The sequence below is a fragment of the Rhynchophorus ferrugineus genome, unplaced genomic scaffold (genome assembly GCF_030347505.1).
Source record: "Rhynchophorus ferrugineus isolate W39M unplaced genomic scaffold, kcgeb_rfMv2 rfM1, whole genome shotgun sequence".
Lineage (NCBI taxonomy): Eukaryota > Metazoa > Arthropoda > Insecta > Coleoptera > Curculionidae > Rhynchophorus > Rhynchophorus ferrugineus.
In genome coordinates this window covers 86,713,909-86,736,248 of record NW_027472580.1, presented here as the reverse complement: position 1 = coordinate 86,736,248, position 22,340 = coordinate 86,713,909, and the positions used below count along the sequence as shown (strand labels likewise).

Genomic DNA, 22,340 nt, shown 5'->3' with positions numbered 1-22,340 from the left:
CAATCAATACTAACACTTTTCCAAATATCACAAATGCATTAGGGAGAATGCAGTGATTAAATCTAATTTTATGAAAAAAAATGTACAGAGTAATAGAAGGAACTAAGGAGAAGCACAGTTATCAACAATGAAGGACATTAATTTGATGTACAATTATTAAGTGTGATAAGGTGGATTAAGCCCCCAGGGGATATCACAGGCAGTTTAGAAAAGATTTCAGTTTAAATATAATAAAATAACTCTAGCGTAAAAACTATTGTGGCTATTTAATTAACTGTAGTTTAATATATGCATTAGATGTACTCTAATGTTAATATAAATGATATTTTATAACATTTTTGTTAACAATATTGCCCGGTTTTGTCGTCATGAATTGAGATGAAGTGAGTTCGCTGGTTCTTTGAATAGACTATAGGTCACTAAATAATGAACTTGATTAAGAACATGCTTTGTCTTATGTTATAATAGCAGTGACAGTCGGTAAATTATCAGCGTGTCGTTCGTAAAGCTAAATAATCAGTCCTAATAGGTATTCAAACGTTGCGACTACCATTAAACGTTGTTCGAAAGGTCTCGATGTTGAGGAAAGTCGAAAACTATTTAATATTCCGTTCCGAACCGTTCCGAAGTCTCAACTATTCCCTTAAGTTTCGCAGTTCAAACTATTATTTATTGTACCGCCGGAAACTTTTTGAGTTCCCTTTTAACCGAAACTTCAATAAGCAGAAGACGAACAAGTAGAAAATAGCTTTATGCAGATTTGGTCGAGTCGATCTCGATCGATGTTGAGACCCAGTTTATCCAATGTTTGATAATAATCTTAAATTGTTTAATAAGTCTAGTTATTCCAAATACATATGAAATACATTTTATGATTCAATATAATTTAGTTAAATTTCATTTAGTCAACCTCTTAATAGCTTTTCATGCATGCATTTTTGAGATTCGACCACCGCCAGAAATCAAAAGGAATTATAACTCAAAAACGAATACTAACTAATACTTAGCTCATTTGCATTGTTTTTTTTTTTCTTTCTTCTTCTGTTTCCATTTACAAATCGTTCTAGTTATATATCCGTTGCTTCTTATCTTTCCCATCCTTTATATTAATTTCCTTACCGTACCTGATATTACAATCTATTTACTATCATCGTTGCTAAGCTAGCTTGTGCTTGTTATCTCCTATTTTTATCTAATTCTATATCTATTTCGCCCTATCTCCTTCTTAATTTTTTTCTCTACTTAATGATCTTCCAGACTGTGATTCTATTATTGTTGGTTCTTTAATATTTTTGTACGATCAATTAGATTCCTAACCCTCAAATACTGAACGCTACCTAGCCAACATATATCTACCATTAACTTTGCAACCATTAACTTGTGTTGTCATGCAATAGGATGACTTTCCGTCTGTTGTTCACCATATGCAGTATTACTTTTAACAATAATAAGCAACAGGCTGTTCGATTTTTTAAAAATAAATGTCGATTAATAAACGTTTTTTAAACATCAATAGTCATAATAGGCCACAGAAGAGGCTTCATCTATTTTGCTTCCTAGGAAACAATTTTTTGCGTTGAGTGATTAGCGTGTGTATAAATTGAATAATTCAATAATACTAAATGAAAAATTATATTTATGTAGGTAAATATCAGAACCATCGAAGTTAAAAATTAGGTTAGTTTGCTAATTGTTGTCTACTTTTACTAATATAAATCGTTGATAACAATACATGTAAACACCTAATATAAGGGAAACACAGCACCCGTCCTTGCCGTAACACACTTAAGGTCGTATCTGAAAATTTGAAGTAGTTTTTTATCTTGTTATCTATTTCTCTTTGTGACTATTAGATGTTTTCCCGAGCCATATAAAATCCAGGTAAATATTCTCCTAGGAATTCATTCACGGTTCTTTGTTTCGGTGCAAATATATATCCTTGTGTTTCTACATCTTGGAATCTATATTGTGGCCCTCCTAATGTATATTAGTTTCCGTGATTATTCCGCATATAAAATAATTTTTTGCAGTTACTATCTTGTGTATCTTCCTTTCTAAATTATACAGCTGCACATGATCCAAACTTTATAATATAATTTCAAAATAATACAAAGATTAATTTTGTTTTGATCTGAGTGAAAAATCTTTTCTCATTAAAATTGTTAGAAATAAAGCAATTGTTTGACAAAAACTGTATTTCAAACGCTCTGCCCTTCAAACAAACTTATTATTATTAAATCGCTTAAAAATATTATCATATAGAATATCTGTGCCGAATTTTTTACTTAAGGAAGATAGAAACTTAATAGTTAGGAATAATATTTAAAAATACATTGACAAAATCAAGAAACTGATGTTAATCGCCAACCAAATGTTTTAGCCATATAAGTTTTAGAGATGTGATCTAAGAACTAATATAAGTTTAATAATAGTTATTTGTATAATATATTAACATAATTTTTCCAAAGAATCTAATTTTTCAAAGACTTTCAGGTAATAAATATAGTAAAGGAAAATTGATAATGATTTTCTACAAACTTTTCTTCAATTCCACGTTGACGAAATATAACCATATTATTTAGAGTACCTAAAGGACATTTTAGACAATATTGTCGTTCTATTTTTAGTATTCTGCCATGACAAGCAGCTTTATATATTTGCCAGGAGGTATTAACGTTAATACCCTGTGTACTAATCCTCCATCCAATAAATTACAAGCCCTCATTCTATAAAAACGAATAAGGAGAATACTCAATATACAAATTAAGCATTATTTTGTTATTCTATTAATTAAAGTCAATATAGATTAATTATTACTTAATTATGAATGAACTAATTACTAAAAGTTTTAATAGATTCGAATTAAATGTTTCGCCTCTTGCTGTTAATTTCTGGCTTATAAAATATATCCCCTATAAAAATAAACATATCTCCGTTTATTTATATATGAAATAGTGACATATTCATGAAATACTCTAGAAAAATTCACATAACACAAAATAAAAAAACCTAATAATAGTTATACTCAGAAGTTCTTTAAATATACATCAAATATGATAATCAAAAATTATAACAGCGGAAGTAAACAATAAACACAATTTATATATATAATATTTGATATTTTGTATATACACAGTGTTTAAAACATACAAAAAGGTTTTTATAATTTTTTAATTAAATTTTCAGAATTTTCGATTTTTCTAATATACTGCAGATAAAGATTATTCTAATATATCATAAGATAAGTCTAATGTAAGTGAGTAGTTATCTTCAGTAACAAGCAGATTGTATATTGCAGAATAATGCTTTAAAAGCAGCCAAAACATGTATGAATCCTGCAGCAAAAAACTCACCAGCAAATAGCAGACGATATCTCAAACCACACACGGTCAACTGGTAGTGGATATGTTAAAACCAAACTCGCGGTATAATATTGTTATCGCAAAAATTCGCACGCGAATCTATCGAACATCCCCAGCGATCTCGCAACCCTCACTGCTGACGCCTGGTTCCAACATCCAGCATCCGACGGTCCGTCTGAGCAGGCGCCCAGCTACATCCCTCCGGAGCAGGCGGAATAATAGACGTTGCCAGGAAAAAATATAACGTTCGCATAAAATGGAACTGTACGACGATATGTTGTTGATAGAGAGCTGATGACTGAAAGGTAATGAAGCGGAAAAGGCAAGTTGATTTTTGTCTTTGTTAACGTTGTTTTGTCGGTTGTGTAGGATTTTCAGTTCCTGCGGTATTCATTTTCTACATGAAACATCACTTTGTTTTCTCTTACCAAAGATAATTTATAATTTATAAGAGCGAAAGAATTATAACACAGACCAAACATTCTTGGTTCTTCTTTTTCATATTATAAAAAGCTAGGTTAGCAATGTAGAACTAATTACAGTCAATAACAATTTTTTTGTTCTATAACATTAAAGAAAACACCTTAATTAGTCAAATTGTATCTGCTGAACAGAAAAGCTTAAATAGATTTCTTGTAAAACGTACCATTTTACAGTTATGATAAATTAAGGTACTATAAATAAATAAATACATTATTTTTATTATTAATTTTATTAAAATATAGTAATATATATTTATTGACTTGTGACATGGTGCATTTTCTTGACGAAGCAGCACTTCCTTTTTCTCCAAATCGGGCTGTTCTTCGGCGATTTCATCCTTCAAACGGTCCAAAAACGCTATGTAAGAGTCGTTGTTGATAGTTCTTCCTTTTCGAAGGTAGCAAATGAAAATTATTCCATGCGCATCCCAAAATACAGACGCCATAACCTTGCCAGCCGACTGTTGCGTTTTCCCACGTTTTGGAGCGAGTTCATTGTGTGCACTCCACTCAGATGACTGTCGAATGGATTTCAGAGTGAAATGGTGGAGCCATGTTTCCTCCATTCTCACATATCGACGCAAAAACTCGGGTTTATTACGCTTGGTCATCTTCAAACACTTCTCCGAATCATCAACTCGTCGTTGCTTATGGTCAAAAGTGAGCTCGCACGGCACCCACTCTGCACAAAGCTTTCTCATACCCAAATATTCGTAAATGATATGATGTACACGTTCAGTTGATATCTTCAGAGTGTCTACTATTTCATTCAATTTCAATTTACGGTCACTAAAAGTCATTTTGTGGATTTTTTAATGTTTTCGTCGGTAACAACCACTTTTGGGCGTCCACTGCCTTAACCGTCTTCGGTACTCATTTCACCACTTTTAAACTTAGCATACCAATTCTTGATGGTTAATTTTCCTGAGGCAGTGTTCAGAAACTCGGCAAAAACTTGACTTGGGTTTTGCTTCAACTGTATTTTTTCCCTTCAAACAGTAATATTTTATCAACACGCTAAAATAATTTTTATTCATTTTTTTCACAATAATCAAAGTTGCTTCACTCAAAATGCTATAATTCACAAACTAATGATCCGACAGATGTCAAATTTATACATACATCTTTTGAGGGTTAAGGCTAACTAAAAAACATATGGATTTAATTCCAGTAGCGCCATCTATGTGTCCGGCCGGGCACCTTTAACATGTTTTATGTTTTCCTTTAAAGGGATTGCACAGCCTTGGAGGTAAATAGAAATAATCTAAAAGACCGAAGTAACAATGTAATAATTCAAGAGTAGACGATCGTATTCCATGTTGGTCGTTTTATTGCCGGTATAGATTAAGAATTAAAGCTATTGTTCTACCACAGCGTATAAATTAATACAATTTTAACCATTTTAATAATTTTAACGGTCGAGTTAATAAAATAATAACTCCCTCGGATTAACCCGCATCAATCTCAAGAATCATATAAGCTATTAATATTCTGGGGTCGTTCTATTCGCCGAAGTAGTCCTTGATGTTCCGCCATTAACAAGATTTATTATTTAACTATTTGATAAAGCTACCATTTCGGTCGTATTGTCATCTATCTTGTGTATAGTAACTTAAAATTATTATAGCAATAATTTGTTAAATAAATAAGCCAATAAACTGTATATATATCTATGCCAAAACCTCAGAGTAAATATTTTTATAAATGTAGCAATAGCATTGCTTTGCATTACCGACAATTTTTAGTATCAAATTTAATCTAACATCACATTAGACAAAAAGCATAGCAATCATAAAATCAGGGAATTGTACTTGTTAGTCAAAATATATTACCAATTTAACCTAAAATCAAATAGCTTGGTTTAACGGTCAATTATAAAGCCTATTTGGACTTATACACCATTGTTGCACCACTGACATCAAACTGACCAATAATTCAACGCTGTCTAGACATAAGATAATTAAGTTCTTCGATTAATTGCTATTGCTAATGCTTTTTGCTGTGTAACAAAAAGAAATGTTCAGTGACCTCAAAATTAAATGGACCTACGAACTTACCTAAGAATTGAGCTTAAAACATGCTATAATTTTACTAAATTAAAGCATTGTAAGAATTGAAGCACTGCAACGTACAAGAAATTCGAAGATTGAAGCAGACCAAACCGCACGAACTTGTTTAATGGTAGCTTAATTTAAGTAGAATAATTGAACATGCATTCTGTTCCTTGGCAACAAGTATGTGAAATCGAGTAGCATCATGGTATTTCCAAGACTTATCCATCTATTTAAAAACTCTTTCTAACAAGTATTATACACACCAAGCTAATAATTATGCATAAAAGTAATTAAAATGTGCAATCAACGTTCAAATTTAAACTGTATCATTTTTTAAAACTATATACTAACCGAATATTGGGAATAATTTTTTTCTTTAAAATATAATTACAATAACGACAAAAATATTGAAGATTGAAAGGTAAATTTGTATACCTTATTTGAATTGAATAACACGAATAAATAGACAATAATTAAGTGCTTGAGTATATTTTGAGCACTATATGTATTGGTAAAATACATATATTGCAAATAACTATTAAACAATCTAGCCTAACTGTTAAATTCCGTGGTTTTAACATTTATCTACATAAAATTACTGCTTTCCATTCGGTACTACTGAGTTATTCAGTGTAAATAGGCGCTAATCATAGAACGCTAAAATTCCTTTTTCGATATTCATTTCAAAAATGTTGAGAGGCAATGACTCACAGAGAAAATATAGGTTTAACTTTAGGCAATTTTTGGAAAAATATTTTGCGACGTCCTATATCTGGATGCCACTACTTTGAACAAATTGCTTGTCACTTAATTCTTAATCGCTATGCTAAGAGCACTGTAGGATTTTGATTGGTTCATTTCGTTTCAATGGTCCGTTTATTGTGCCTTTATTTCATTTTCGGCGTGACTTACATAGGGAAGATTGTATTTCATTTTTATACGGTTCAGTGATTAAATTATGTGTTAGTATATTATTAGCCGGTAGTACAATATAAGTGTTGTATACTCGTATGCACAGATAGTAAAGAAATACAGAATAATGTTCCTTCGAAGAAGTTTTCAGCTATCTTTAACAAATGGCTGATAATGTTGATAATTCCAAACTGACTGTATTAAATATGAAAAAAATATATTAAGATATATTGAAAAAAAATATATGTTTCATTGCTAGTTAAACAAGAAGAGATTTCTGTGGAGCGTTGTGATTGGCGATATCAAGTGAATCTACTGTTATAACACCAAGTTAAAGAATGTTTTGTTGTTTAAGTTAAGATAAGGTTACTCATACTAATAGTTATTCACAAATGTGTTTGTTAATTTTAGAAATTAATCCTCTTCGAAAAGAAGCTAGGCAAATTAGTGATATACATGTATTCTTGGATCAGTTATTTTATAGTTACAACTCCTCTAAAATAATAGGTCTTGAATGCAAATCTTTTAAGAGACGATTAACCGAAATTCAATATACGAAAAATTTCGGAGCAAAACGATTCAGTACTTGAATAGTGCAAAATTTTATTGCCAACTAATAACAAATTTGTTAAAGCTCCGTCAATTAATAAGCTTAATAATTACTTTCAGGGTGTTCATTTCTTTAAAGAAAAATATTTTGAGTAATTATTCGAATAAATATATTGGCTTAAGGTTACTTAACCCAGATAGTTTGGAAACATTTTTAGAATATATTAGAGTTCATGGATTCAGGAATATACATCCCTTAACAAGCATATTCAAAAAGTCATCGAAGGTATTTATCATAAGTTCATTACTTTATTTTAACAGGCTTTAGGAAGTGGTGAAGGGAATAGACATGAGGGCGCTTTAGATAATTAACATTCTTTACCAACGGCGGATGAATTACCAAAAGTTGAGAAATTGCAACTTGACTATATAACTCCAATTCCAGATGCGAATATACACATTTTTGCGTTTTACCATAGTATATACTTCAAGTTTTGACCTTTTGAAAACCTTTGAAAGAATAAATTATTCATAACTTTTGTTTGCATTTTATAGAGGCAAGGCAATATAAGTTATTTATATAGTTAGTTTATATTACAACTAGCGACCCGCCCCGGCTTCGTACGGGTGCAATGCTGATACTAAATTAAATACACTACAGAAAAAATATGAACGTTGTATATAAAAACATAGCGGCCCGCTCCGACTTTGCACGGGCATAAAATATATATGCCTATGTCACTCAATGAAAACATGATTAAAATCGATCCAGTATTTTTGGTTCATTCATTACTGCCCTTGGCCTGCACGCATTAAATTTGGAGTAAAACAATTCCTCTTCCCCTATACTTACTATGAAGATTTCCTGCTATCTTTGGAATATCTAAATTCATACAATTTTTATTACATTACACATTTTTAAACGCAAATTTTAAATTTGTAATATCTCCGAAAATATTTGTTTAATTTACATGCTGTAAGGAACCATATTGATCTATATTAATTGCACACTGTATTTAAGGTACTTAATTCGATAAGGATTAATGCCGTATTGCTTAAAATAGCTTCGTAAATAAGCCATTTTCTCACGTAAAAAGTAAACAATAAAAATGGTTAATGTGGGTTATCCCTAAAAGATAAACATATACCATCGCGGACTTTTTTGTAGACCTTTTTATGGTGTACTATACTGTAGTACATTAATTTGATCTAACTCGTAGGGTTAGGCAGCGTTTTTGCTAATTGCTAAATAAGCCTAAAAAAATAGGTTAATTTACGACATCACGTTAGAAACCTCTAAAATTAGCAATGTTGCCTTAGTATATTATGCATGTATTATACATATAAACCTTCCTCTTGAATCACTCTATCTATTGAAAAAAACCGCATCAAAATCCGTTGCGTAGTTTTAAAGATTTAAGCGCACATAGGGATATAGGGACAGAAAAGGCGACTTTGTTTTATACTATGTAGTGATACAGTTACCACAGGTTTCAACAAGATTGTTTTATTATACCATTTCAAATCCTTTCAATATCGCGGTTTCATTGCTTGCTAGTTAAACAAGAAGAGATTTCTGTGGAGCGTTGTGATTAGCCATCAAGCGCAAAAAGTCATATATACACCGAAGCTGAATATTCATAGTCATAAACTTTTGGTGTACATATTGATTAACAAGGTGTAATGCATCACGAGATTATAAAATGTATTTAATCTGTTACTTAAAAGAATAAAATAAATGACCTAATGTTACAAAAATCCCAACAATAGCGTGCAAAGATCCAACATTATTCTTTTGAACAAGCATCGGATTAGTACTTGTTGAGACTGGTGCAGAATGTTTTGTTTGGATAGCACAAGGTTTTATTTGACTAACTGCGAGGATGGATCTATGATTGGATCACCATGGTGTTAGACAGATATACAAAATGTACAAAATAATGGATTATTTTGATTAATATGTTTTTTACTAATTTTTGTCGATATATAAATATTTTAGATGTGAAAAAATTTTCAGAGAATATGCAAATACTTAACACATAAATATTTTTAAATCGTCTTCAGCCAATCATAAAGCCAATTTGGACGTATGGAGAGCAAATATAAGGGTTGCACTAAGACACCAAACTAACTGGCAATCCCAAACAAAACACATTCCTGCGATTAATTACCAATGTTTATCGCTACGTAACCAACGAATAGCTGTACAATGACCTCGAAATTAATTGGATATACGAAGTGATCGAATATTTCGCGTTGACAGATGAAATATGTTAAGGTTGCAAAATCACAACAACGTCGAAGCACTACATCTACTGGACAACACGCAGGAAATTAAAAGATTGAACCGAACCAAACCACATAAAATTGTTTAGTGTATAAGTGTAGACTTAACTTTACTTAAGTAGATTAGTTTTATTTTAATTTGAATGAACAGAACAGTAGTAATAAATTAATTCGTAAATTTATATTGGACTAAGCATATTTAATGTAAGATGTAATTAATTAAAAAAAACTGTCTTCAGTGTATATGATATGAAGCATACATGAAGTGCATAGTATCAAAAACACTAATTACTGATGCCAGATACATAAATTATTTTTGTAGCCATTTTCAGAGCTAATTTTCGCAACTAATTTCAACACTAAACTGTTCAGTTGTCATTTTTCCTGAATATAATTGAGGGCATCCATATTTATAAAATAGAGTAACAAAAGCTAATTTTTAAACATGTCTCTATTGAATAAGTCGGAAGAAAAAACTAACAACGAAGTACTATATAATTCTTAAAAAATAATAGTGGTCGCAATTTTTAATAATAGATATTTAATTTTGGTAAAATGAGTTCAAAAACTTGTAGGAATGTTCGTCTGGTCGGTCGGAATGTGTGCCTATCGATGCGATTGTTTGTCCGAACACTCACTACTATTTTGTAGAAGGAATTTTCACGAGAACTGAAGACACTGCTTGAATAAATACTTGTTTATTGCGATATTAAATGATACATGTGGTCGACGGGAGAATGGACAGTGTATAAGGTTTGGTAAAGGAAGTACGGTAGCGCTGTGGAAGCGGTACTGTTACAAGGGAGTAGAGAAAATAAAAGTCTTTTATAGCCGAGAACCACATGGTAAGTAACCAATCCACCAGCGTTGCTAACCTTTGATTTTGATATAGGTGAATGCCTAAAGCCTCTGCCTAAAGTTCAAGTGGCCTAAAGGTTGATGTAGCGGTCGCTACATCACCCTTTAGGCTGATTCCGTTCCGAAGTGCACCCGCAATTACGCAAGGAATTGCCTAGGGACTGGTTATGAGATGGGGATCTCAACCTGAGCGAGGAGTTTTACGGAATCAGCTGCCATCGAAGTTGTAACAGAACATCGTTCATCTTGGGGTGTTCCGATTTGTTTGAGGGTACCTATAAGTGTGTCGCCTTACGTGTCCCGTTTCGTGATGCAAGGGTTTTCATGTGTTGATGTTATGCATGATGGGCTTCTGTGATTTTTGTCCATCAGGCTAGTCTCGTAGGATAACGTCGACAATGTGATGTTGACGGATTCCATTTCTCGTGCTATCCTTCCATGCACGTATCAAGCACCTGCCGAGTGGCTTACGGTGAGCTGGTTTACCTGTTAGCAACTTCGATCACGTCGGGGTCACTAATTGTAGGAATGTTCGTCTGGTCGGTCGGAATGTGTGACTGTCGATGCCATTGTTTGTCCGAACACTCACTACTATTTTGTGGAAGTAATTCGCATGAGAACTGAAAACACTGGCTGAATAAATACTTGTTTATTGCGATATTAAATCATACATTTTGTCGACGGGATAATGGACAGGATACGGTAGAGCTGTGAAAGTGATGGAGAAAAGAAAATAGAACTAGACGTCGTCGTGGCAGTCTTTTATAGTCGGGAACCGCATGGTATCAATCCACCAGCGTTGCCAACCTTTGACTTTGATGTAGATGAATGTGTGGTGGCCTAAAGAGTAAAATTACAAAAGAAACTAGAAATCCTAATTTTCATCCCAACATCTGAAAAAGGAAAAAATAATAGAGAGCGTTCACCTTAATGCTGTCACTTTCCATAAAAACAGGACAATTTTGAATTAAAAAAAACCTAAAGTTCTATCCCCCACAGAGCATCCCCCGACATCAAGACATTTAAAAAAAAAACTTTTAATTATGCCCCCCGCTCGATTCTTCCGCCCGCACCTCCCCCACAGGAATTAGATCGGAGTGCCAAGGACTCCCGCCGACATCTGTGAATGTTTTCGGTCCAAAATTAAATATTTAAAAATAGAATCGGTCATTTCTTCCCGTCTCCGAGTCGAGTAGCCGCCGTTCCCGAAAACAATTCCCATTTCGTTTTTTTTTCTCTCGTTCGCTTTCCACGACGTTATGGTGGCGATCGTGGAGCGGTCCCATCAATTTTGATCTGGTACGGTCGATTTGACGACGGTATTTACGAGACCGTCATGCGAGCAGCTACGGTCGCAATCGGAGTGGTGCTGGTGCTGTTATGTTCCGGGTTGGTGAGTGGGGTGATCAGTTTAAATGTACGCGAGAAAGAGAACTTGAACGTCGGTGAGTTGAGCTTACCCATTAGCGGGTCTTTTTTGTTCCATGCTTCTTCCATCTTACTTACCAGGGGGATTATAGAGCAATAGTACATTATTAAATTTCATTACCTAAATACTAACAATTTTATAAAAAATAGCTTACTGAAAATAATTTTTATATTGGAGGAAAGGGAGGTCATTTGGAACCCTACTTTACATTTTAAATACTTTCACCACACTGTTTGACTAGTGATCCCAAAAAGTGGTTATATTCTTGCATTTGTCGCTTTTTCAGGTAGTACTAATCTTCAAAAGGAATCTATTAAAATTTCATAATACTCTACTAATAAATTTGTGAGTTATTATGCTAAAAGTGACACTACATGTTATTTTCAAATAAATTATGTGTTTTAATTTATTTTGGGATCTTTTATTTAAAATTGTTCTGATTTGATATTTTGATTCTCTTGATGGGAAAAATATCATTCAAGCGACGAAATTACTTGAAAAGTATTATGGGGACTCCGCTCTATCAGAAATAACAATAAAACATTGATTTTCTAACTTCAAACATGGTCGTAGAGACACCCATGATGCAAAACCGTCCAACAGCAGACGTCCAAATAAGGTGCTAACAGCACCGAAGAAGGTGAATGCAGTGGACGCCCAAAAGAGGTTGTTAACGACGAAAACATTTCAAAAATCCACAAAATGATTTTGAATGACCGTAAATTAAAATTGAATGAAAAAGCAGACACTTTAAAGATATCAACTGAACATGTATATCATATCATTCACTAATATTTGGGTATGAGAAAGCTCTGTGCAAAGTTAGTGCCGCGCGAGCTTACTTTTGACCAAAAACAACGACGAGTTGATGGTTAGGAGCAGTGTTTGAAGATGGTCAAGTGTAATAAACCCAAGTTATTGCGTCGATATGCCACAATGGATAAAACATGGGTCCATAATTTCAGTCCGAAGTCCAGTTGACAGTAATCCGAGTGAACTGCACACGATGAACCCGCTCCAAAGCGTGGGAAAAGGCAACAGTCGGCTGGCAAGGTTATGGCGTCTGTATTTTGGGAGGCGGATGGAATAATTTTCATTGACTACCTTGAAAAAGGAAGGACCATCGACAGCCACTATTACATAGCTTTATTGGCTGAAAAACGGCCGCATTTGAAGAAAATTATCTCTTTACTTTTAGCTAATTGTACGGATTTTTATTTACTCCTATAGCAATACCTTAAATCTCAAAAAGCAGCCTTAAACTATTGTTCATTTCAATCATATCATAACCAATTTTTGTCAAGCAGTACTTCTAATTCCAATTCGGGTTTAATATAATACCATAATATGTCAAACACAAAACAACTCCTGTCATGTAAAACAACGTTGATATAGATATTTCAAAAACATCTGTCGGAATTTTTTTTGTTTAAATTAGCTTACAAACAAATTCTATGTATATTTTGTCGTTACTATTAATTTGCTGTCAATTCTAAAATTAGGTAAATTCATGTTTCAAAGATATATAAATAATCGAGTTGACGTTAGCCAAATCAACATCATATTTAAAACATTAATCATATAGATACCTGAACACTTGTTAAAAGTCTAATTCTATCAGTGCCCAAGTTAAAACCAATACTTACTGTCACAGTATTTTTGAAAATAATGATGATCGATTATATTAACATATTCCTAAAGTCAGAGCATGAAATATATAAAAACTGTTTAATTGAATTTTCAAAAATATTTTTGTTAACTCACCAGTTAGCCGTTAATTTTAAAATAATTTTACGTATACTCGAATCTGTTTTATGGACGTTTTTTCTATTCTAACGTGAAGCTCAGAGAAATACCGATTATCTTGGCATTGAATCAAATAAATGATGACACTGATCAACAATGAATGTGTCCTTGATATGATTTCATTCACGAAATCACGAATATGGACTCTTTGTCTATTTGTAAATGATTAATTTGATATTATAGTAGACAGTATGAGAAAAATATAACAAAAATATTTTAAATTATCAAATTTTTACACTACTATTCGTCTTTTTAGTATTTACTTAATATACATAGAAGTTGAAAGAAAAAATAGTTTGGAAAACGTATGTTATACTTCAGCGAAACATACTTTATAAGACTGTCTTTTATATATATATTTTTTAAATATCTTTTTAAAGATCAGAAGTAATCTACCATCATGGCATCTTACCTAGCTTTCAAAATATATCTTGTATCACCTATACAAAATATCTTCTTAGGGAATGTCTTACAAATGTTCATGTTTAAAACACAGTCCCTCCTTTTTCAATTCTTTGACCGATCTTTTATTATACCTAAAGACCCAACACAACATTTTCAAGCCTTATGAGAAACCCATTATTTATATGCATTTTCAATATTTAACGCAAAATAATCGGTATAAACCTGTTCGGCAATTTCCGTGATATTTTGTGTCTGTTTTGCTGTTATATACACCACAAATATAACAGAATTCTTCAGATCTATATTTATATCTTGATCCATAAAGAAGTCTGTGGAACATTATTTAACATTTCATTCAACAGACACTTACAACTGTATCAGCGAACATAGCGCTATCATCAGCAAATATTAGAACGAACAAGGTGTTTATAGAATCATATTAAACGCCATGTCTGTTTAAATGGTACAACTTCTTTTATTCAAATTTCAACGAATAATAATATTAAAAAAATTGGTGCTATTGATTGAAGGAATACAATAAAATATATAGAGGTCATTACTCCATTCCTGTTTACAATAATGTCAAATATATAAAATAAATAAATAATTTTGCACATTTCAAAATGTTATTTAATGTTTCGTAATGTTATATTAACAAAACTTTTAAATTTCTAATTTCGGGGGTAATAAATTATAATTTCGTTTTCTTTTCCAAAGAACGTTTGAAAAGGAATATGTACATTTTCGCCTCACCTATGGCACTTTTAAACAAAAAGTAAGCACATGTTGGAATGAAATACAAATAAACCAATTATTTTCATTATTTTATCATTTTTACTCTCCGAAAATTAATGTACGATTAAATATATTTAGAATAGTTATTCCATTATTTTTTTCACACTCCTACTTGCCAATTTAAAATTATTTTAAGTGAATTGCCTTATACAGCACAAAGAATCAAATAATTATCTCCGTCCTTTCCTCTCTCAAAATTAGTATAGGAAAAAATTCGTACAACCCCGTCTGTTACCACGAATAGAAAAATAATTGAAGTAGTTTAAAAACATTTAACTGAAATAGTAATTACTATTTTCAGTTGCTAATTGTTTTACCATCGACTAGTTGGACTGTTTTTCCACTATCGACTGTTTCCACTATTTTCAGTCGATATTTCCCGATGCTAATTTTACCAGTTGCAAAACTGAGTTTTATAATAAATATGGCAACATATACGATACATTTTTTCATATATTACTGAGCTAAATAAAATATATACACAAGACAAAAATCAACATCATATGAGTGGACCTAATACGACTATTGCACACACACATTAATATCTAACACCTCAATGATATGGTTTAGACCGTATTCGTTGGGAACTATTTAACTGTCAGTTTTCACGCACCCTTTAATCCCTTATATCGGAGTGGATACATTTAATAATATTTGTTTCAGTTATTTTTACCGACAGTGACAGCAACCATCGTTCAGTGTCGTCGATAGCCATCAGGAACGCCCTAAATGTAATTAGGGTAAAAACTAAATATAACGTTATAGAAAGGATCATACCATTACAGAAGGACAGCATATATGAAGCAGGACAAATAGGTAAAAGCCCTACTTAAATACAAAATGTAAAATATCGTATTTGAATATAATCATTGTTGTATTTTATAAGATTAAGATGATGGAGAAGTAATTTCGGTTTATCCATACCATAACATAATAATACTTTATCAATAAAGCTGTACCATTGCACGTTTGAATTTTAACTAGGGTTGCCAATGCCAATTTATTAAAACGAAAAAAATTGAAAACGTTTCAATAGAATTTATTGTGTATTTTTTCATAATATGGAATAAAGGGTAGTGTTATGAATTATACCCTTACACTTTTTTCATATTTTTTTGCAAACATTTTGCTTGATGGGTTAATCTTGACACTGCCGCCCAATTTCTTGCTCCTTGTTCCTTGTTCTTGTTTCCTTGTTGCGACTAATAACACTACAGTATCTGTATTTAGTCACTTACAGTTCTTTTTTTTTAATTTTTAAGGGAATTATATTTTGTAAAAGTAAAAGAAAAAAGTAAAAAATAAAGTATGGGAATAAATATTCTACCGCAGAGTATGGAGTACGAAATACGTTACCCCAGTAGTTTTCACCATCATTGTCAACTTCTTGAAGTCCAAGCCCATCTTGAACAATCTCCAGCGTAGCTTTTTAGTTCATTTTTATGCTGTAATATATTTATAAACTACTTGAAATCGCTTTACAACTAATACAGTATCTGATAACTTTGCAGCAGATATAAATGAAAATAAAAGATTGCTGAAAATAAGTTCTTGGCAAAGAATACAAAATCAACTTATCTAGCGCAATGTTATAAATGTGTTTAGTATGTCTATTTAGTAGGTAACTTTTAATGAAGGTGAAATTCCCTAATGATAACCCCCAAACTTTTACCTGGTTTATCTATTGTATGCTTCAAGTAATGTAAATCGCTAATTATTCATGAAATTATCGAAGTGTGTATGTTGTGGAACACTTGCGAAATTAGATTAGAATTTTTTATAATGTTTGTCTGCGACAAACCATGACATTGAATGTGCTAAAGTATAATTTTATTACCGATTGCCAACATAATATATTATTACCGTCATTAATAAAATTATAAAATGATGTAAAAATGAACAAGGATGTTATATTGATTCTGTATTCCGTAAAAAAAATTTATGGGCCGAGATTCCATTTGAAAATTGTTACTGAAACAAAACGAAATAAAACCAGATAGTTAGAAAGTTAGCATTAATGCCAAAAGAGGTGATACTAACTCTTTAGTGTGATTCGAAATAGATTGATAGATTGATTTGAAATTGGGTCTAGAATCAACCAATAATGCAATCGAAACAGTGAAATAAACCTACCCGAATTCATCAGTAGGAAAGGCGTTGTCTTCGTCACGATTTCCAAAATAAACCAGATTTTAGATCTCCTAAGTATTATGACTAAAATATTTTTATAAATCTCATACATTACTCATCTAAAATTATAACAGATCTAAAGTATTTTACAACATCATTTCAGATTTATTCAAGAATTAAAAAACTGGCCAATTTTATAATATAGCAATATAGTACATTTTGTTGCATGTTGGCAACGCTGCTTTCTTTTTCTTGTTCCAAGTCGTATAAATAACGACAACACCGGACGACAATATTATGGTACTCAACTGGTCTTCTCATGCATATCACTGGCCGAATTACTTCAAATTAATGGCAAAAATATGATTAGTATATTTCTGCCAAACACTTCAATAAGAAATATTGGAAGATGATAAAATGCCCATACCATTACCATTACCCATCAGTATCTCATCAAACATCTTTCCTGGGCAACACAATCGCCAGATCTCAATATAGTTGAACCGTTAAGGGAAGTTCTTGAGCAGAGACTGAGAAGTAGATTTCCATCTCCAATATAAATGAAGCCATTGCAGCATGTTTTGATACACAATTGTTTGATTTGGAATCTTTGAAAACTATTCACATACTCTACTAATAAATTCCGCGGAGATTTGCAGTAGTTATAGTATTAAATATATATTATGTGTATGTCAGGTGTTTCTATTATTGTGTCCATAACTAACAACGAGAGTACCTTGTGTTATATATATTTAACGATTTGATAAGATATCAAAAAACTATTTAATACACAGTATTTCATTTACTACGAAATATTTCTGCTCAAAAAACCAGTTAGTCCAAAGATATCTTCAATGGCAAAAGGGAGATAATTAAAATTTAGCACACCTATTTTAGTAGAATCACTGAACTGAAACCTAGAGAGAATGTTTGCCGACACAGTTTCTAGTCTGGTAAGCAATTTATCTACATATCTTGAGATATTTCAGACTCAAGATAATATTGCATCCAATTCCCCCTTTATTTCAACTCTATTAAAATCAACAAGTATGAATAAAGATAATTATGTACTATTGGACATCAGAAAGTAGATAATTTAGGTTAACATTACCAATATATATCTCAATAATTAAGTATAACGTAATGGACATATATAATATATATATATATATATATATATATATATATATATATATATATATACAGTAGAACAATATATTTTTGAAAATATAGTTAAATTATATACCCAGTGTAAACTAATTGAAATCAATTTTATACAATTCTCTTTTAATCATTAGTAAACATTCCTATAGTTTAAAAATATCATTCAAGTTTAATATATTACGAAGAATTCTGTATAACTGTAGAACTGATGTAAGCTTGGTGTTAATTGTTGTGATTGTGACATTTTTTAAGTTTTCATATATATATATTGGTTTTAAGAGCTGTTTATGATGAGTTTTAAATGTACTCTGAATATAGGTTTGTTTTATTGACAGTCCATGAGGTTCTAATCAAAGAGGGTCTATGCCGTTACTAAGCTAAGTTTACAAATTTCATTTAAATTTTAATTTTTATAAGAATTATTCACGGATTTGTTGTTGAACATAATAATAAACTTACATGAAGAACTAACTCCATAGATATATCGTACAATTTTAGACAGGTTCCACCAACTCTTTTAATGTCAACAATCACCGCTCAGTCACCCAAGTGTTTGGTACAACGTCCAATATTCACGTTTCAATAGAGCAACATCTAAATCAGCTTCCTAACTTAATTTTAGCAAAGAGATGACAAATGGATCATGTAAATATTTCCATTTAACTAAACTGAAAGAATATTTATATAGAACAAGAGATAAAACTGTATATTTTTTGATATGAAATCAGCCAGTAAACCGCCTCTTGATACCGTCCAGACTGTCCATCGCAACAACCTCCAATGAAGGAAAAAATTCATGAGGTAGTGTCTCAAGCCCATTTGGGCATATGGAATCCAACTATGGGGTACCGCTAGCAAATCTAATATATCCATCATTCAACGGTTCCAAAATAAGGTGTTGCGTGCAATTGTTGATGCTCCGTACTATATTTCAAATAAAGTGATACAACGCGATATTCCTCTAGAACCTACAACGAGTGTAATTCAACGTATTTGTGTGAAGTACTTCGAAAGAGTGTCAGGGCATCCCAATGTACTCGCTAATCATCTAAATATGCGACGTGATAGTGAAATGCGTAGACTAAAACGTTTAACACCACCTGATCTGATTACTGGCCATATATAGACTTTAGAATAAGCTTTAGAAGACTAATTAAATAAAATAATATTTTTTACAGAAAATTGCTTAATGAAGTGATTTTCTACATGCCATATATATATATAATATAGACAGAAGAAATACTTATTGCCAATAGGGCAGACTGTGGAATCACGAAGAGTAATTTAAAAAAATGAGGTAGTGTAAGCAACATCAGTCAGAATCTTCAACATAGGTCACATCATAACCACAAAATTTTGTCACAAATGGATCACATTTAACATCTCAAAGTGAACTAAATAATTTAGTTAAGCCTATTGTGCAAATTATCGTTGGGAATTACAGCGATATAGTCCTCCATATGCTTATAATAGACAAATGGACGAATTTTAAAGAATCCCTTTGAATCCAAGTTATTTTTGATTTTCTTTCTTTAAGTATACTTCATTTTCAATGGAAATTGTCAAGGAAAAATCAACATAACAACTATTAGGTCCATAAATTAATTTTAAAATATTTGTAAAAGAGAGAGTTAGTGTATCCAATCGGATACATTTGTGCCACACGAAATAGCAGCTTCACTACAGGATTAATTTTTCATAACGGGTCATTTCGTTGAAATGTGACCGAATTTGTTTTCAATGCTTGAAATGTCTAAATCTGTATCGAGTAAATCGCATTTGCGAGAAGATTTTCTTTCTTATTTCACTTTGAAGAAAAAAAGCTGCTGAAAGTCATCGAATGCTGTATGGAGCTTATGACAACAATGCTTCCTCAATTTCAGTATGTGAATACTGATATCAACTTTTTAGAAGTGGTGAATTGAACACCGAAGAAAGAGCACTCTGGATAGACAAAAAAATTAAAAGGAGCATTTAAAGGCATTGCTCTGAGATGATCTGTGTAAAACGAAAGAACAACAGGCGGAATTGTTGAGAGTCACACAAGAATCCATTTTCAATCGCTTGAAATGTCTAAATCTGTACCGTGTAAATCGCATTTGCAAGAAGATTTTCTTTCTTATTTCAATTTGAAGAAAAAAGCTGCTGAAAGACATGGAATGCTGTATGGAGCTTATGGCAAAAATGCTTCCTCACTTTCAGTATGTGAATACTGATGTCAACTTTTTAGCAGTGGTGAATGAATATTTTATAGTGTATAAATTAAAGCAAAACTATATTGAAAGGCGTTTGGTCATGTATGATAAACTCACTACAATGACAAAACTTCAGTGACAAACTCACTATAAAAGGGTACTTCAGTAGAAAGGAGTATTTTTCCATCAAGCATGAACATTAACAGCAAAGTTATAGCTCCAATTAGCTGATAAAACCTAATATAATTGCAATACTAAAACTACAAAAAAACAATGCGGGTCGCTATCGACTACAATTGATGCATTTAACCCAAGCATTGTGCGAAAAACGAGCTGGAATGAGAGGAGAGGATGAAATACGAGCAAAGACACAACAGTGTTATTCTTCCGCATGACAACGCTCGATTGTATGTTGCAAAAGGGGTGATAACAATCTGGGAACATCCTACACCCCAAACAACCCACCGTAGTCTCCACACTTTACTCCTTCTGATTACTACTTGTTCCGACATATGAGTTCGAACGAAGATACAAAATAAAATAGAACAAAATAGATTGAACCGACTTCAAAAAATAAATAAGTAAATCACTAAAAATTAAAAAATTATCACTTAGACTTAGAAAAAAAAATTTTAAATAAAATATGTAACAATAATCCTTAAAGTCGGTGCCGAGCCCAAATAATACAAATATAATAATATAGTAGTGTGAAATATACAAAAAATTAAATTACCAACAAAACAAATCTAAATTAATATAACTGTTTGGGTTCGTCACTTGGGAACTTCAACGTCAACGATTATTATTACATATGTTCTTTTGAAATGTTTGCTTTTGCATTAAGAGTCTAAATCTGATTATTTTTTAATTCTTAGTGATTTACTTATTTATTTTTTGAAGTAGGTTCAATTTTTTTGCTAAAAATATTTTATATTTCTGTTTAGGTGTTAGATATTTACTCAATCAATTACGTAATTATTTTATTTAATATAACAATAGGTAGACCAAGTAAAGGTGTAGCCCGTATGAGTATAAATAGGAATAAAGAAAAAATGATTGAAAATAAGGAATGCTTCAGGCCCCGAGGTCCGCCATCTAGGCTAGATGATTTGACATATATTTTAACTGAACTACAACAGCAAAAATTGTTTACCGTGCCGGGAATCGAACGCACGACTTAATCGATAGAAGCAGTAGTACAATAAAAACAATATTTCTACGAGGTCTTATATACTGTTTGTCTACAGTTAGTGCTTAAAATTAAAAACCGAATGGCTTTTGCACTGAACGACTTCCAATTTTCCACCGCATCAGCTCAGCGATAACATTATACACAAAAAATATGTGAAAACTTTGTAGGTGCTTTTGATTTGTAGTGCTCGATTTACCCCCTTCCCCCGAACAGATCCTGATTTGATTACAACGGAACCACATCGAAAGTGCACTCTTCCGAATAAAGAAAGAATTTCGAAAATCGGCCCACAATTGACGGAAAAGTCGGCGAACATACATTAAGAAATATACAGCCGAACATAGAACCTCTTGCTTTTTCGAAGTCGGTTAAAAATGAGTCAAATCGTTGAAAACCTCAAAAGATCATTTTTTCGAGGAGGATTCCATAAATTATCGTTGAACATTACTTTGAACAAAACATATTGTATCGATTGTTCACAATAAAGCTTTAAATTTAGAAATCCCTATAGATATAAAAAAAACCATTGTGAAAAAAATAAGAAAAAAAAATTTACAATATCCTTAACTTTACTTTAAAATAACTAAAAGTTAATCAAAATAGTTACTTTCAATGAGACATTGCAAAAAAAATTAATAGATAATTACTCTCCATAAAAAAATATTCAAACTCTAACCCAAATCAGTCTTATTCATACTGCATTATGCTGATATTTAAGCTC

General features: G+C 31.8%; 2 protein-coding genes across 3 annotated transcripts in view; one reads left to right on the top strand and one right to left on the bottom strand.

Moving 5' to 3' along the window:
- LOC143200961 (glutamate receptor ionotropic, kainate 2) overlaps positions 1–3,468 on the bottom strand; it is a 196,886-nt gene extending 193,418 nt beyond the window's left edge. The window contains exon 1 of the mRNA XM_076411779.1: positions 3,354–3,468. The gene's annotated coding sequence lies outside the window, so the exon portion shown is untranslated. The remainder of the gene's footprint in view (positions 1–3,353) is intronic.
- Positions 3,469–11,693: 8,225 nt separating this feature from the next.
- LOC143200926 (glutamate receptor ionotropic, kainate 2) overlaps positions 11,694–22,340 on the top strand; it is an 80,270-nt gene continuing 69,623 nt past the window's right edge. The window contains exons 1-2 of one of the 2 annotated variants that reach the window (XM_076411725.1): positions 11,694–11,948; positions 15,602–15,754. In XM_076411725.1, the coding sequence (XP_076267840.1) occupies positions 11,840–11,948; positions 15,602–15,754 (262 nt within the window). In that variant the 5' untranslated portion in view covers positions 11,694–11,839. The remainder of the gene's footprint in view (positions 11,949–15,601; positions 15,755–22,340) is intronic. The other variant, XM_076411732.1, reaches the window with a different exon arrangement.